The following is a 13,724-nucleotide window of genomic DNA, read 5'->3' on the forward strand; positions in this document are numbered from 1 at the left end:
AATCCAATGGAGGTAGACTCTACATCACAGAAATACCTATATGAATATTAACACCACTATGTTATTGCTCCTTCACTGTTCATCAGTTTGTGTTGGCAACAATAGAGTTTAAAGAAACTTAGTTGGCTTGGTGAGTACATTGTCCAGGGGAAAAACATGAGCATTCTAATGTTATCACTGTCATGAGCATCATAAAAATATTCAAAATGGTAAAAGTTTTACTTATTGATTGTGAAATTACAAAATATTTGTATGGAAAAATTATTCCATGTAAACAAACATTTCAGACTAAGTCAATAATGCCGATTATATTTTCTGAAAGTAAACATTTTACAAAAAAAATATGCTTTTGTACAATCAGTCATGGTACCATGTAGGAAACACTAGTTAACTTCTAGTTTTCCTCTGAATATTTCTCAGTCAGTGAATATTCTCCAGTTCTTCCCCAGTAGTCCACAGCTCGTACTCTGTAGCTACCACTAACCTCCAGGTTTTCTGTAATCAAATGACACATTTTCAAATGTGAATCCACAATGCTTAATACAGGCCAACTATTGCATAAGATCACAAAAGACAGTTTGAACTTTCTAAACCATTTTTACCTGGTGAATATACATAGGACGTGAAAATGGTATCCCGGGTGTTTACCCTCTTGAATTCTTCCTGGTCTTTGGAGAACTCCACCTCAAATGTCTTAATGCACCTACAAATAAAATAAGACATGTCAACTCACCACTAAGTAGAAGAGCCCCCCCCCAAAAAAGTACTTACTTGGAATTTACACAATCATCTTTCCACACAATCATAACTTGGCTTTTTGTGATGCTGATGAATCGCAATCCATTCACCTTATAGGAGATCAATAAAATACAGTTAGGGTATTGATGATTTAACAGGACAGTTTGAAAATACCATCCTAAGAAATGATAGACAAATTAATCACCAAGGTGTGGATAATACTGTCATCAAAGCCCATGTCAGCTGGTGGCACTGACCTGGTCTGGCGTGGCCTTGGGCTGGGCACACACATGTATGAGGAGGACAGAGGGCACATAGAGCTTGGCCCACATGGTCAGGATGCCTTCAGCAGGGAAGGGCAGAGGTCCATCCACCTGAGGATCCTAGGGTTAAATCAACAAACCATTCAGCTCAGCTACAATGGCTGTAGTTCATTCCATAAAAAAACTGACCATGTTCATACATTGCTGTCACTTAAAAATAAGAGGAATTTATGATGTGATTGACTGAAATACAAGCTTAGTTATTTGAGAGAACTTTTATTTTCATTTTCTTTGTACCTCAATGTTCCTCAGCTGTCTGAACTGCTCTGCTGTGGGGTAGTCTGGGCTGCCCATGCTCTGCCACAGCTGGGATGGGTTGGTCACATTGTTGTCCAGGTAATATGTTACATACACAAGTCCTAAAGTCAAAATCACAATTCATGAAACTGCTGAAGTCACTATTTTGCTCATCTACTAACACAGTTCAAATCCAATACTTACGGAACTGATAATACATTTTAATCCAACCGCAATTTTGTTTGCAACATCAAAGAAACATTTAAAGTTGATTATATACAGTGCTTTCAGAAAGTATTCAAACTCCTTGACTTTATCCACATTTTGTTACGTTACAGCCTTATTCTAAAATGTATTCAATTGTTTTTGTGTCAATATACACACTACCCCATAATGATAACACAATGTTTTTAGAAATGTTTGCTCATTTATTACAATTAAACTGAGACATCACATTTACATAAGTATTCAGACCCTTTACTCCACACCTTTGGCAGCGATTACAGCATTGAGACTTCTTGGGTATGACGCTACAAGCTTGGTACACTTGTATTTTGGGAGTTTCTCTGCAGATCCTCTCAATCTCTGTCAGGTTGGATGGGGAGCATTGCTGCACAGATATTTTCAGGTCTCTCCAGAGATGTTCGATCGGGTTAAAGTCCGGACTCTGGCTGGACCACAAGAACATTCAGAAACTTGTCCCGAAGCCACTCCCTGCATTGTCTTGGCTGTGTGCTTAGGGTCGTTGTCCTGTTGGAAGGTGAACCTTAGCCTCAGTCTGAGGTCCTGAGCAATCTGGAGCAGGTTTTCATCAAGGATCTCTCTGTACTTTGTTCCGTTCGTCTTTGCCTCGATCCTGACTAGTCTCCCAGTCCCTGCCACTGAAAAAGGTCCCTACAGCATGATGCCGCCACCACCATGCTTCACCGTAGGGATGGTGCCAGGTTTCCTCCAGAAATGGCAATTGGCATTTAGGCCAAAGAGTTGAATCTTGGTTTCATCAGACCAGAGAATCATGTTTCTCATGGTCTGAGAGTCTTTAGGTGTCTTTTGGAAAACTCAAAGCAGGCTGTCATGAGCCTTTTACTGAGAAGTGGTTTCCATCTGGCCACTCTACCATAAAGCCTGATTGGTGGAGTGATACACAGATGCTTGTCCTTCTGGAAGGTTCTCCCATCTCCACAGAGGAGCTCTGTCAAAGTGACCATTGGATTCTTCTTCACCTCCCTGACCAAGGACTTTCTCCTCCGATTGCTCAGTTTGACCGGGCGGACAGCTCTAGGAAGAATCTTGGTGGTTTCAAACTTCTTCCGTTTAAGAATGATGGAGGCCACTGTTCTTGGGAACCTTCCATGCTGCAGACATTTTTTGGTACACCTCCCCAGATCTGTGCCGACACAATCCTATCTCGGAGCTCTGCGGAGAATTCCTTTGACATCATGGCTTTGTTTTGTGGAACCTTATATAGACAGATGTGTGTCTTTCCAAATCATGTTCAATAAATTGAATTTACCACAAGTGGACTCCAAGTTGTAAAAATGTCAAGGATGATCAATGGAAACAGGATGCACCTGAGCTCAATTTCGAGTCTCATAGAAAAGTGTCTGATTTACATAAGTATTACGGTATGTTATTTTATTTTTATACATTTGCAAAGACTTCTAAAAATCTGTTTTCGCTTTGTCATTATGGGGTATTGTGTGTAGATTTAGGATTTTTTATTCAATCCATTTTAGAATAAGGCTGTAATGTAACTGGAAAAATGGAAGAGGTCTGAATTATTTCTGAATGTACTCTACATATGAAGTAAAACTTAGTCCTGATTCAGACATTCGTCAACACCCACCTTGCTGTCCTGTGAATCCTTTGAGAGAGACCCTAATGAGGTCGGTGGTGGTAGATGTGCTGGTGTCATCGCTGTTATAGATCAGCACAGTGGCTTGCCAGCTGTCAGAGGTCCAGGACATGAGGGGGTCATGGGTGCTGGCAAGGATCCCCACGGTGTTGTTGTCGGTCCCCCCAACCTCCACAACCTCAGACAGTACTTGAGTCTCTCCTTTTTGCAAAACAATAATAAACATAATTTCATAAAGTTAGAACATCTGGGTAGACAGATTACGTCCCACCTAAATTTGATGGGAAAAAGCAAGAACTGTTCTATACCTTATCACTACAAGAAAAGACAACAGCTATTGAAAATAACTACTTATTTATTATTATTTGTTTATGTGTAACTATTGTTTTTGTCACAATGCTTTGCTCTATCTTGGCCAGGTCGCAGTTGTAAATGAAAACTTCTTCTCAACTGGCCTACCTGGTTAAATAAAGGTGACGTAAATAAATAGAGCGAGCAGCCCCATGACGGTCACTACAGGAGAGAGCCTCACCTAGCAGAGCAAGCAGCCCCATGACGGTCAGTATAGGCTTCCTGAGCAGCTGGACATGGGGGGGCTGGGTGTTGTTGATCTGGAAACGGGCCGTCAGGGTGCGCTGGGTGAACGGATGAGGGTGGTAGCTGAGAAATGCATTGTCATTGCTTAGCAGGGTGTAGTTGATGGTGTTGTTCTGGTCAGACAACAGCAGGTCCTGGTGTTGGGAGATCACCTGGTGGACAGCAGGGTTCGGGTCAATTCCATTTCAATACAGTCAATTCAATAAGCACAGTACACTGAAATTCCAATTCCAATGTTCCTCAATGCATTTCAATGAGGAAAGTTTGGAATTTAAATGGAATTGACCCCAAACCTGATGGACATAGGAGATAACAATCAGGACAGATAACAGACAAGTCAGTTAACTGTTTCATACCTTGACCACCATGGCTGCATATGTCATATCAGCCCTCCACGCCAGAGGTTTGGACCAGCCCACTAATGGATCAGCCTCATCATTGTAAATTGGCAGAGTTTGGAAGAGAGGGAAATGCTCCTGGATCTCTCTCACTGTCTGGATCTCCTGTTCCATGATGGGTAACGAATAGCCTCCACCCTGAAAGAAAGCAAAACCTAAACTTGAACTGAGTCTCACAAGCCCAAGCCAGTTTTCATCCTGAAACTGAGTGCTTCAATTGTCAGGATTAGGCATTGTTCTCTTGTTAGGAGACTAGAGTCAGACAGAATAATTGTTAAAACATAGTAATGAAGGTGTGCAGTTTACACACACCACGGTCCCAGGCCCACCTTTTTGTGCAGGGCGATGTAGTCCAGCCGCACCCCTGTCTCCCCAGTGAAGAAATTGGTGCCATTGTAGCAGTGCTGCAGCATAGCCCAGCAGTAGGGGGAGTGTGGTGGGGTGTGGCAGGAGTCTCCTGGACCGCCCAAGCGCAGGGCCCTACTGGCAGCCCGCAGGCCCTCAGAACAGGCATCATAGTAGTTCAGGAACCCTGGAGGTGGAAGCAGACCAATAGCCTCTAGTAGGTGCTGAGATACAGACCACATACACATTATTATTCATCAAATGAGATTATATTATGCTTTCTTTCAATTCCTTACAGAAAGTATGATGGTACAGGACTGATGCCACCTGTCGGAATATTTTTACATTTTTATACCTTGGATAGACACAGTGACGTTGTCAAAGTCATGATTGTTCGGTTCATTCCATGTTTCAAAGTTCCACAGAGATACACTTCCCAAGCCATACTTCTCTGTAATTCAGGAGGAATAGTGTTAGTGAGTATACCATTTATATGATCCATAAGATTACATGGGTTACTGTGTGTTCACCTATCACTGAACAGTATACTCACCAATATACCTCTTTGCAATGAGATGCACCAGGTTTCTCCACTCCACCACCTGCATTTTGTCTTCAAAGTTGGTGAAGTAGTTGTTCACACTGCCCATCAATTCAAAACCTGGAACAAACAAGTAGAAAAAAACTCAATATGAACCATAGTCAAAAAGAAAAATACTACTGAGAAAGCATATACTGAACAAAAATAAATGCAACATGTAAAGTTTTGGTTCCATGAGCTGAAATAAGATCCCAGACATTTTCCATACACACAAAAAGTTTATTTTTCTCAACTGTTGTGCACATTTTTTTTTTTTACATCCCTGTTAGTGAGCATTTCTCTTTTGCCAAGATAATCCATCCCCCTGAATGGTATGGCATATCAAGAAACTGATTAAACAGCATGGTCATTACACAGGTGCATCTTGTGCTGGGGACAATAAAAGGCCACTCTAAAATGTGCAGTTTTGTCACAAAGTACAAGGCCACAGATGTCTCAAGTTGAGGGAGCATGCAATTGGTATGTCTACCAGATCTGCTGCAAGATAATTGAATGTTAATTTCTCTACCATATGCCGCCTCTAACGTCATTTTAGAGAATTTGGCAGTACGTCCAACCGGCCTCACAACTCCAGACCACTTGTAACCACGCCAGCCTAGGACCTCAACATCCAGCTTCTTCACTTGCGGGATCATCTGAGACCATCACCCGGGCAACTGAAGAATTTCTGCACAAGCTGTCAGGGAAGCTCATCTGCGTGCTCTTCATCCTTACCAGAGTGTTGACATGACTGCAAATCGGCGTCGTATCCAACTTCAGTGGGCAAATGCTCACCTTTGATGGCCGCTGGCACACTGGAGAAGTGTGCTCTTCACAGATGAATCCCGGTATCAACTGTACCGGGCAGATGGTAGACAACGTGTATTGTGTCGTGTGGACGGGCAGTTTGCTGATGTCAATGTTGTGAACAGAGTGCCCCTTGGTGGTGGGGTTATGGTATGGGTAGGCATAAGCTACGGACAACAAGCACAATTGCATTTTATCGATGGCAATTTGAATGGAAAGAGATACAGTGACGAGATCCTGAGGCCCATTGTCGTGCCATTCATCTGTTGCCATCATCTCATGTTTCAGCATGGTAATGCATAACCCCATGTCACAAGGATCTGTACACAATTCCTGGAATATGAAAATGTCCCAGTTCTTCCGTGGCCTGCACACTCACAAGACATGTAAGCCATTGAGCATGTTTGGGATACTCTCTCACACATATACACACACACACACACATATACACACATATATATATATATATATAGTGCCTTGCGAAAGTATTCGGCCCCCTTGAACTTTGCGACCTTTTGCCACATTTCAGGCTTCAAACATAAAGATATAAAACTGTTTTTTGTGAAGAATCAACAACAAGTGGGACACAATCATGAAGTGGAACGACATTTATTGGATATTTCAAACTTTTTTAACAAATCAAAAACTGAAAAATTGGGCGTGCAAAATTATTCAGCCCCTTTACTTTCAGTGCAGCAAACTCTCTCCAGAAGTTCAGTGAGGATCTCTGAATGATCCAATGTTGACCTAAATGACTAATGATGATAAATACAATCCACCTGTGTGTAATCAAGTCTCCGTATAAATGCACCTGCACTGTGATAGTCTCAGAGGTCCGTTAAAAGCGCAGAGAGCATCATGAAGAACAAGGAACACACCAGGCAGGTCCGAGATACTGTTGTGAAGAAGTTTAAAGCCGGATTTGGATACAAAAAGATTTCCCAAGCTTTAAACATCCCAAGGAGCACTGTGCAAGCGATAATATTGAAATGGAAGGAGTATCAGACCACTGCAAATCTACCAAGACCTGGCCGTCCCTCTAAACTTTCAGCTCATACAAGGAGAAGACTGATCAGAGATGCAGCCAAGAGGCCCATGATCACTCTGGATGAACTGCAGAGATCTACAGCTGAGGTGGGAGACTCTGTCCATAGGACAACAATCAGTCAGTCGTATATTGCACAAATCTGGCCTTTATGGAAGAGTGGCAAGAAGAAAGCCATTTCTTAAAGATATCCATAAAAAGTGTTGTTTAAAGTTTGCCACAAGCCACCTGGGAGACACACCAAACATGTGGAAGAAGGTGCTCTGGTCAGATGAAACCAAAATTGAACTTTTTGGCAACAATGCAAAACGTTATGTTTGGCGTAAAAGCAACACAGCTGAACACACCATCCCCACTGTCAAACATGGTGGTGGCAGCATCATGGTTTGGGCCTGCTTTTCTTCAGCAGGGACAGGGAAGATGGTTAAAATTGATGGGAAGATGGATGGAGCCAAATACAGGACCATTCTGGAAGAAAACCTGATGGAGTCTGCAAAAGACCTGAGACTGGGACGGAGATTTGTCTTCCAACAAGACAATGATCCAAAACATAAAGCAAAATCTACAATGGAATGGCCAAGTCAAAGTCCAGACCTGAATCCAATCGAGAATCTGTGGAAAGAACTGAAAACTGCTGTTCACAAATGCTCTCCATCCAACCTCACTGAGCTCGAGCTGTTTTGCAAGGAGGAATGGGAAAAAATTTCAGTCTCTCGATGTGCAAAACTGATAGAGACATACCCCAAGCGACTTACAGCTGTAATCGCAGCAAAAGGTGGCGCTACAAAGTATTAACTTAAGGGGGCTGAATAATTTTGCACACCCAATTTCTCAGTTTTTGATTTGTTAAAAAAGTTTGAAATATCCAATAAATGTCGTTCCACTTCATGATTGTGTCCCACAGTTTTATATCTTTATGTTTGAAGCCTGAAATGTGGCAAAAGGTCGCAAAGTCGCAAATATATATATATATATATATATATATATATATATATATATATATATATATATATATACACACACACACTTCTCAAAAAAATAAAGGGAACACTAAAATAACATATCCTAGATCTGAATGAATGAAATATTCTTATTAAATATTTTATTCTTTACATAGTTGAATGTGCTGACAACAAAATCACACAAAAATGATCAATGGAAATCAAATCTATCAACCCATGGAGGTCTGGATTTGGAGTCACATTCAAAATTAAAGTGGAAAACCACACTACAGGCTGATCCAACTTTGATGTAATGTCCTTAAAACAAGTCAAAATGAGGCTCAGTAGTGTGTGTGTGGCCTCCACTTGCCTGTATGACCTCCCTACAACGCCTGGGCATGCTCCTGATGAGGTGGCGGATGGTCTCCTGAGGGATCTCCTCCCAGACCTGGACTAAAGCATCCGCCGAACTCCTGGACAGTCTGTGGTGCAACGTGGCGTTGGTGGATGGAGCGAGACATGATGTCCCAGATGTGCTCAATTGGATTCAGGTCTGGGGAACGGGCGGGCCAGTCCATAGCATCAATGCCTTCCTCTTGCAGGAACTGCTGACACACTCCAGCCACATGAGGTCTAGCATGGTCTTGCATTAAGAGGAACCCAGGGCCAACCGCACCAGCATATGGTCTCACAAGGGGTCTGAGAATCTCATCTCGGTACCTAATGGCAGTCAGGCTACCTCTGGCGAGCACATGGAGGGCTGTGCGGCCCCCCAAAGAAATGCCACCCCACACTATGACTGACCCAACGCCAAACCGGTCATGCTGGAGGATGTTGCAGGCAGCAGAACGTTCTCCACAGCGTCTCCAGACTCTGTCACGTCTGTCACGTGCTCAGTGTGAACCTGCTTTCATCTGTGAAGAGCACAGGGCGCCATTGGCGAATTTGCCAATCTTGGTGTTCCCTGGCAAATGCCAAACGTCCTGCACGGTGTTGGGCTGTAAGCACAACCCCCACCTGTGGACGTCGGGCCCTCATACCACCCTCATGGAGTCTGTGTCTGACCGCTTGAGCAGACACATGCACATTTGTGGCCTGCTGGAGGTCATTTTGCAGGGCTCTGGCAGTGCTCCACCTGCTCCTCCTCGCACAAAGGCGGAGGTAGCGGTCCTGCTGCTGGGTTGTTGCCCTCCTACGGCCTCCTCCACATCTCCTGATGTACTGGCCTGTCTCCTGGTAGCGCCTCCATGCTCTGGACACTACGCTGACAGACACAGCAAACCTTCTTGCCACAGCTCGCATTGATGTGCCATCCTGGATGAGCTGCACTACCTGAGCCACTTGTGTGGGTTGTAGACTCCGTCTCATGCTACCACTAGAGTGAAAGCACCACCAGCATTCAAAAGTGACCAAAACATCAGCCAGGAAGCATAGGAACTGAGAAGTGGTCTGTGGTCACCACATGCAGAACCACTCCTTTATTGGGGGTGTCTTGCTAATTGCCTATAATTTCCACCTGTTGTCTATTCCATTTGCACAACAGCATGTGAAATTGATTGTCAATCAGTGTTGCTTCCTAAGTGGACAGTTTGATTTCACAGAAGTGTGATTGACTTGGAGTTACATTGTGTTGTTTAAGTGTTCCCTTTATTTTTTTGAGCAGTATATATATATATATATATATATATATATATATATATATATATATATATATATATATATATATATATATATATATATATATATATATTACATACATACACACACACACATATACACATATGCATACACACACACATTCATACACACACATACATACATATGCGTATGTACGTTTTTAGTAGCGTACAAGCAGGTCAGCCACCAGGGGGAGACTCGTTGAAGCCCGGTGACAGACGGAGTATACATCATGAGGCGATGGCTCCATCTGCTGGACGTGCCAGGTCTCGACGGGCTCTCCACCCAGAACTAATTGGGGCTGATTGGGGAGTTCTTGAGTAATCAAGGGCTGATTGCTAACCAGCTGTACAAGCCCCATAAAGCTGCCAGAAGGGCAGCACACAGGGGAGGACTGGAAGAAGTAAGGTGACTTATGTGTAGTTGAAGACGGTATCCCGGAGAGGGTTTCATAGGGGAGAATTATCCTTTTCTTTTGATTTATTATTTAATAAACACCCTTGAAACCGAGCTAATCATACTCTGTCCGTGTCTGATCTGTGTAAACGTCTTGACCCAACCTCCTGGTCTGCCACAAGATATATATATATATATATACATACACAGTTGAAGTCAGAAGTTTACATACACTTAGGTTGGAGTCATTAAAACTCGTTTTTCAACCACTCCACAAATTTCTTGTTAAACTATAGCTTTGGCAAGTCGGTTAGGACATCTGCTTTGCATAACGCAAGTCATTTTTCCAACAGTTGTTTACAGACAGATTATTTCACTTATAATTCACTGGATCACAATTTCAGTGGGTCAGAAGTTTACATACACTAAGTTGACTGTTCCTTTAAAACAGCTTGGAAAATTACAGAAAACGATGTCATGGCTTTAGAAGCTTCTGATAGGCTAATTGACATTATTTGAGTCAATTGGAGGTGTACCTGTGGATGTATTTCAAGGCCTACCTTCAAACTCAGTGCCTCTTTGCTTGACATCATGGGAAAATAAAAATAAATCAGCCAAGACCTCAGAAAACAAGATCTAGACCTCCACAAGTCTGGTTCATCCTTGGGAGCAATTTCCAAATGCCTGAAGGTACCACGTTCATCTGTACAAACAATAGTAGGCAAGTATAAACACCATAGGACCATGCAGCTGTCATACCGCTCAGGAAGGAGACACGTTCTGTCTCCTAGAGATGAATGTACTTTGGTGCAAAAAGTACAAATCAATCCCAGAACAACAGCAAAGGACCCTGTGAAGATGCTGTAGGAAACAGGTACAAATGTATCTATATCCACAGTAAAACGAGTCCTATATCGACATAACCTGAAAGGCCGCTCAGCAAGGAAGAGCCACTGCTCCAAAACTGCAATAAAAAAGCCAGACTACGGTTTGCAACTGCACATGGGGACAAAGATGGTACTTTTTGGAGAAATGTCCTCTGGTCTGATGAAACAAAAATATAACTGTTTGGCCATAATGACCATCGTTATGTTTGGAGGAAAAAGGGGGATGCTTGCAAGCCGAAGAACACCATCCCAACTGTGAAGCACGGGGGTGGCAGCATCATGCTGTGGGGGTCCTTTGCTGCAGGAGGGACTGGTGCACTTCACAAAATAGATGGCATCATGAGGACGGAAAATCATGTGGATATATTGAAGCAACATCTCAAGACATCAGTCAGGAAGTTAAAGCTTGGTCGCAAATGGGTCTTCCAAATGGACAATTACCCCAAGCATACTTCCAAAGTTGTGGCAAAATGGCTTAAGGACAACAAAGTCAAGGTATTGGAGTGGCCATCACAAATCCCATAGAAAACCTGTGGGCAGAACTGAAAAAGCGTATGCGAGCAAGGAGGCCTGCCAAACTGACTCAGTTACACCAGCTCTGTCAGGAGGAATGGGACAAAATTCACTCAACTAATTGTGGGAAGCTTGTGGAAGGCTACCTGACACGTTTGACCCAAGTTAAACAATTCAAAGGCAATGCTACCAAATACTAATAGAGTGTATGTAAACTTCTGACCCACTGGGAATGTGATGAAAGAAATAAAAGCTTGCTTAAATAAATCACTCTACTATTATTCTGACATTTCACAATCTTAAAATAGTGGTTATCCTAACTGACCTAAGACAGATCATTTTTACCTGGATTAAATGTCAGGAATTGTGAAACACTGAGTTAAATGTAGTTGGCTAAGGTGTATGCAAACTTCTGACTTCAACTATAATATATATATATATTTATATATAAAAGTCACCAGATCAGGTGGGTGAAAGTACTGTACCTGGGAGTAGTCCATTTATCCACAAGAGGTCAATCAGCTGGTCCAGTTGGCTAAAGTTGTACTGGAGTTCTCCTTTGTCAATGCTACAAAACAATACTTTGAATTAGATTAATGCGACATATCACAATGGGATATACAATATACAAAGGTCACTTAACATGTACATATTTGATTTACTAACCCACCTCAAGGCCCTAAAGCAGGCACCCCCATACTCACTGTGCTGTGATCAGCTCCAGCATCCAGTGGATCCGAACCTGCTGAATCCCCCCATGGGGGACTGAGCCCACGTAGGCCAGGTTCAGCTCCTGGTCCCTGCTCAGGTCATACTGGTTGGACTGGGTGTGTGGAAGAGGGGGGCTGGAGAGGGAAAGAAAGCATGTGTTTACAATTAACTGAGTAGTCGGGCAAATTGAGCCACCCATAGGGAATTCCTGTGTTTACCAAAGTCAATCAGATTTAAAAAACAGAAATACACCTTATGGAACAGCGGCCACTGTGAAGAGACACACATACACACGATAAAAACGCACTCTACACACAGATTTGGTATTGTAGATATGCGATAGTAGAGTAGTGGCCTGAGGGAACACAGTTAATGTGTTGTGAAAAGTGTTATAGTAATATTTAAATTTTTTAAAAGTTTTTAGGACCCCCAGAAAGAGTAGCTGCTAATGGGGGTCCTAAATAAATACGAATACAAAATAGCCTAAGACAAATAGTTTTTTTGCATGTGGTCCTGCCCTTATTTTAATAATAAGGTAGTTTTAAAAAAATATTTTGTTTTAACACTGTTGCAAAGTGGTCATTGACTAACAGAAAGTAGCCATGGAAGGTAGCATAGCCACAAAATATGACTCTAAAATAAATCAAAAAGGTGCATTATCCTACCAGAAACCAGTGCTCCTCCAGAAATGTTTCAGATGTCCTGATGGCTTTCCGACATCCACTGTGATCTCATATGAAGAGCCTACAGCATTGGGTATTGTCATCAACAATGCAAAGACAAACAAGTTTACAGGATGCATCAAACTGAACATGTTAGCAAGACAGCTAACTCAAGCTACTAACAAAAACGTAGATAAACATAGTCGCACAAGTAATGGCTGCAAATGTTATGACATGACTAGGACCTAGGCATCATCCTTGAAATAAAGGAGCATTTTAAATGATACATCTCAGTACTTCAACGATAGCTAGCTAAGTACAGTAGTTTGTTGTGATACGTCAACGTAACAGTTCCGCTCGCTCAGCTGATTGTGCCGACGTAAAACTCCAGCGACTTTTACTCTTGCCTACTACATTTCTTCGTAGCATAAAAAAATCTAACTCATGAAACAGTTTCCCAGCTTCATCTGGCACAAATTCTGGACGCTAAAGAGGTTGACATAAATCTTAATTTAGAGGATGGTGACATAAAACAGTTGGGTAGTACCTGTTACACCAAGATACCAATGTGGGGAATGGTTTTTGCATGTTGTAAATTCCATCTTCATTAGACAAACTTATTTGTGGAGTTATAAATCTAAAGTTAATTAGAAATATAACAAGTCAACACAAAAACTCTGATAACACCCGTGTAGATGTGGAACAGTTTTAGTCTGAAATGTACATACACCTTAGCCAAATACATTTACACTCAGTTTCACAATTCCTGACATTTAATCCTAGTTAAAATTCCCTGTTTTTAGGTCAGTTAGGATCACCACTTTATTTTAAGAATGTGAAATGTCAGAATAATAGAGAGAATGCTTTATTTCAGCTTTTATTTATTCCATCACATTCCCAGTGAGTCAGAAGTTTACATACACTCAATTAGTATTTGGTAGCATTGCCTTTAAATTGTTTAACTTGGGTCAAACGTGTCAGGTAGCCTTCCACAACCTTCCCACACTAAGTT

General features: G+C 42.1%; 1 protein-coding gene across 2 annotated transcripts; it reads right to left on the reverse strand.

The window, feature by feature from the left end:
• Positions 1-203: 203 nt before the first annotated feature.
• idua (alpha-L-iduronidase) lies at positions 204-13,095 on the reverse strand. 2 transcript variants are annotated; one of them, XM_036936102.1, is made up of 15 exons: positions 13,051-13,095; positions 12,716-12,794; positions 12,044-12,184; positions 11,825-11,907; positions 5,047-5,154; positions 4,849-4,944; positions 4,478-4,680; positions 4,107-4,286; positions 3,686-3,902; positions 3,145-3,354; positions 1,299-1,420; positions 996-1,121; positions 772-848; positions 603-703; positions 204-495 (listed from the first exon to the last, which is right to left on the reverse strand). In XM_036936102.1, exons 3-15 carry the CDS (start codon positions 12,064-12,066, stop codon positions 395-397), a joined length of 1,647 nt encoding a protein of 548 aa, XP_036791997.1. In that variant the 5' UTR covers positions 12,067-12,184; positions 12,716-12,794; positions 13,051-13,095; the 3' UTR covers positions 204-394. The 2 variants fall into 2 exon arrangements, with proteins under 2 accessions (XP_036791997.1, XP_021477523.2); XM_021621848.2 differs by lacking the exon at positions 13,051-13,095 and having other exon boundaries at positions 12,716-13,044.
• Between the last annotated feature and the right edge of the window lie 629 nt (positions 13,096-13,724).

This window comes from Oncorhynchus mykiss, chromosome 11, assembly GCF_013265735.2.
Source record: "Oncorhynchus mykiss isolate Arlee chromosome 11, USDA_OmykA_1.1, whole genome shotgun sequence".
Classification (NCBI taxonomy): Eukaryota; Metazoa; Chordata; class Actinopteri; order Salmoniformes; family Salmonidae; genus Oncorhynchus; species Oncorhynchus mykiss.

What these genes read in the sequence shown, in the direction of transcription:
- idua (XM_021621848.2), bottom strand. Translation starts at nt 12,864, where the DNA reads ATGTTCAGTTTGATGCATCCTGTAAACTTGTTTGTCTTTGCATTGTTG. An exon ending in TGGAGGAGCACTGGTTTCTG is followed by an intron (nt 12,185 to 12,715) that starts GTAGGATAATGC and finishes TTCCCTCTCCAG; the next exon opens with CCCCCCTCTTCCACACACCC. An exon ending in AGGATTCACAGGACAGCAAG is followed by an intron (nt 1,421 to 3,144) that starts GTGGGTGTTGAC and finishes TTTTGACTTTAG; the next exon opens with GACTTGTGTATGTAACATAT.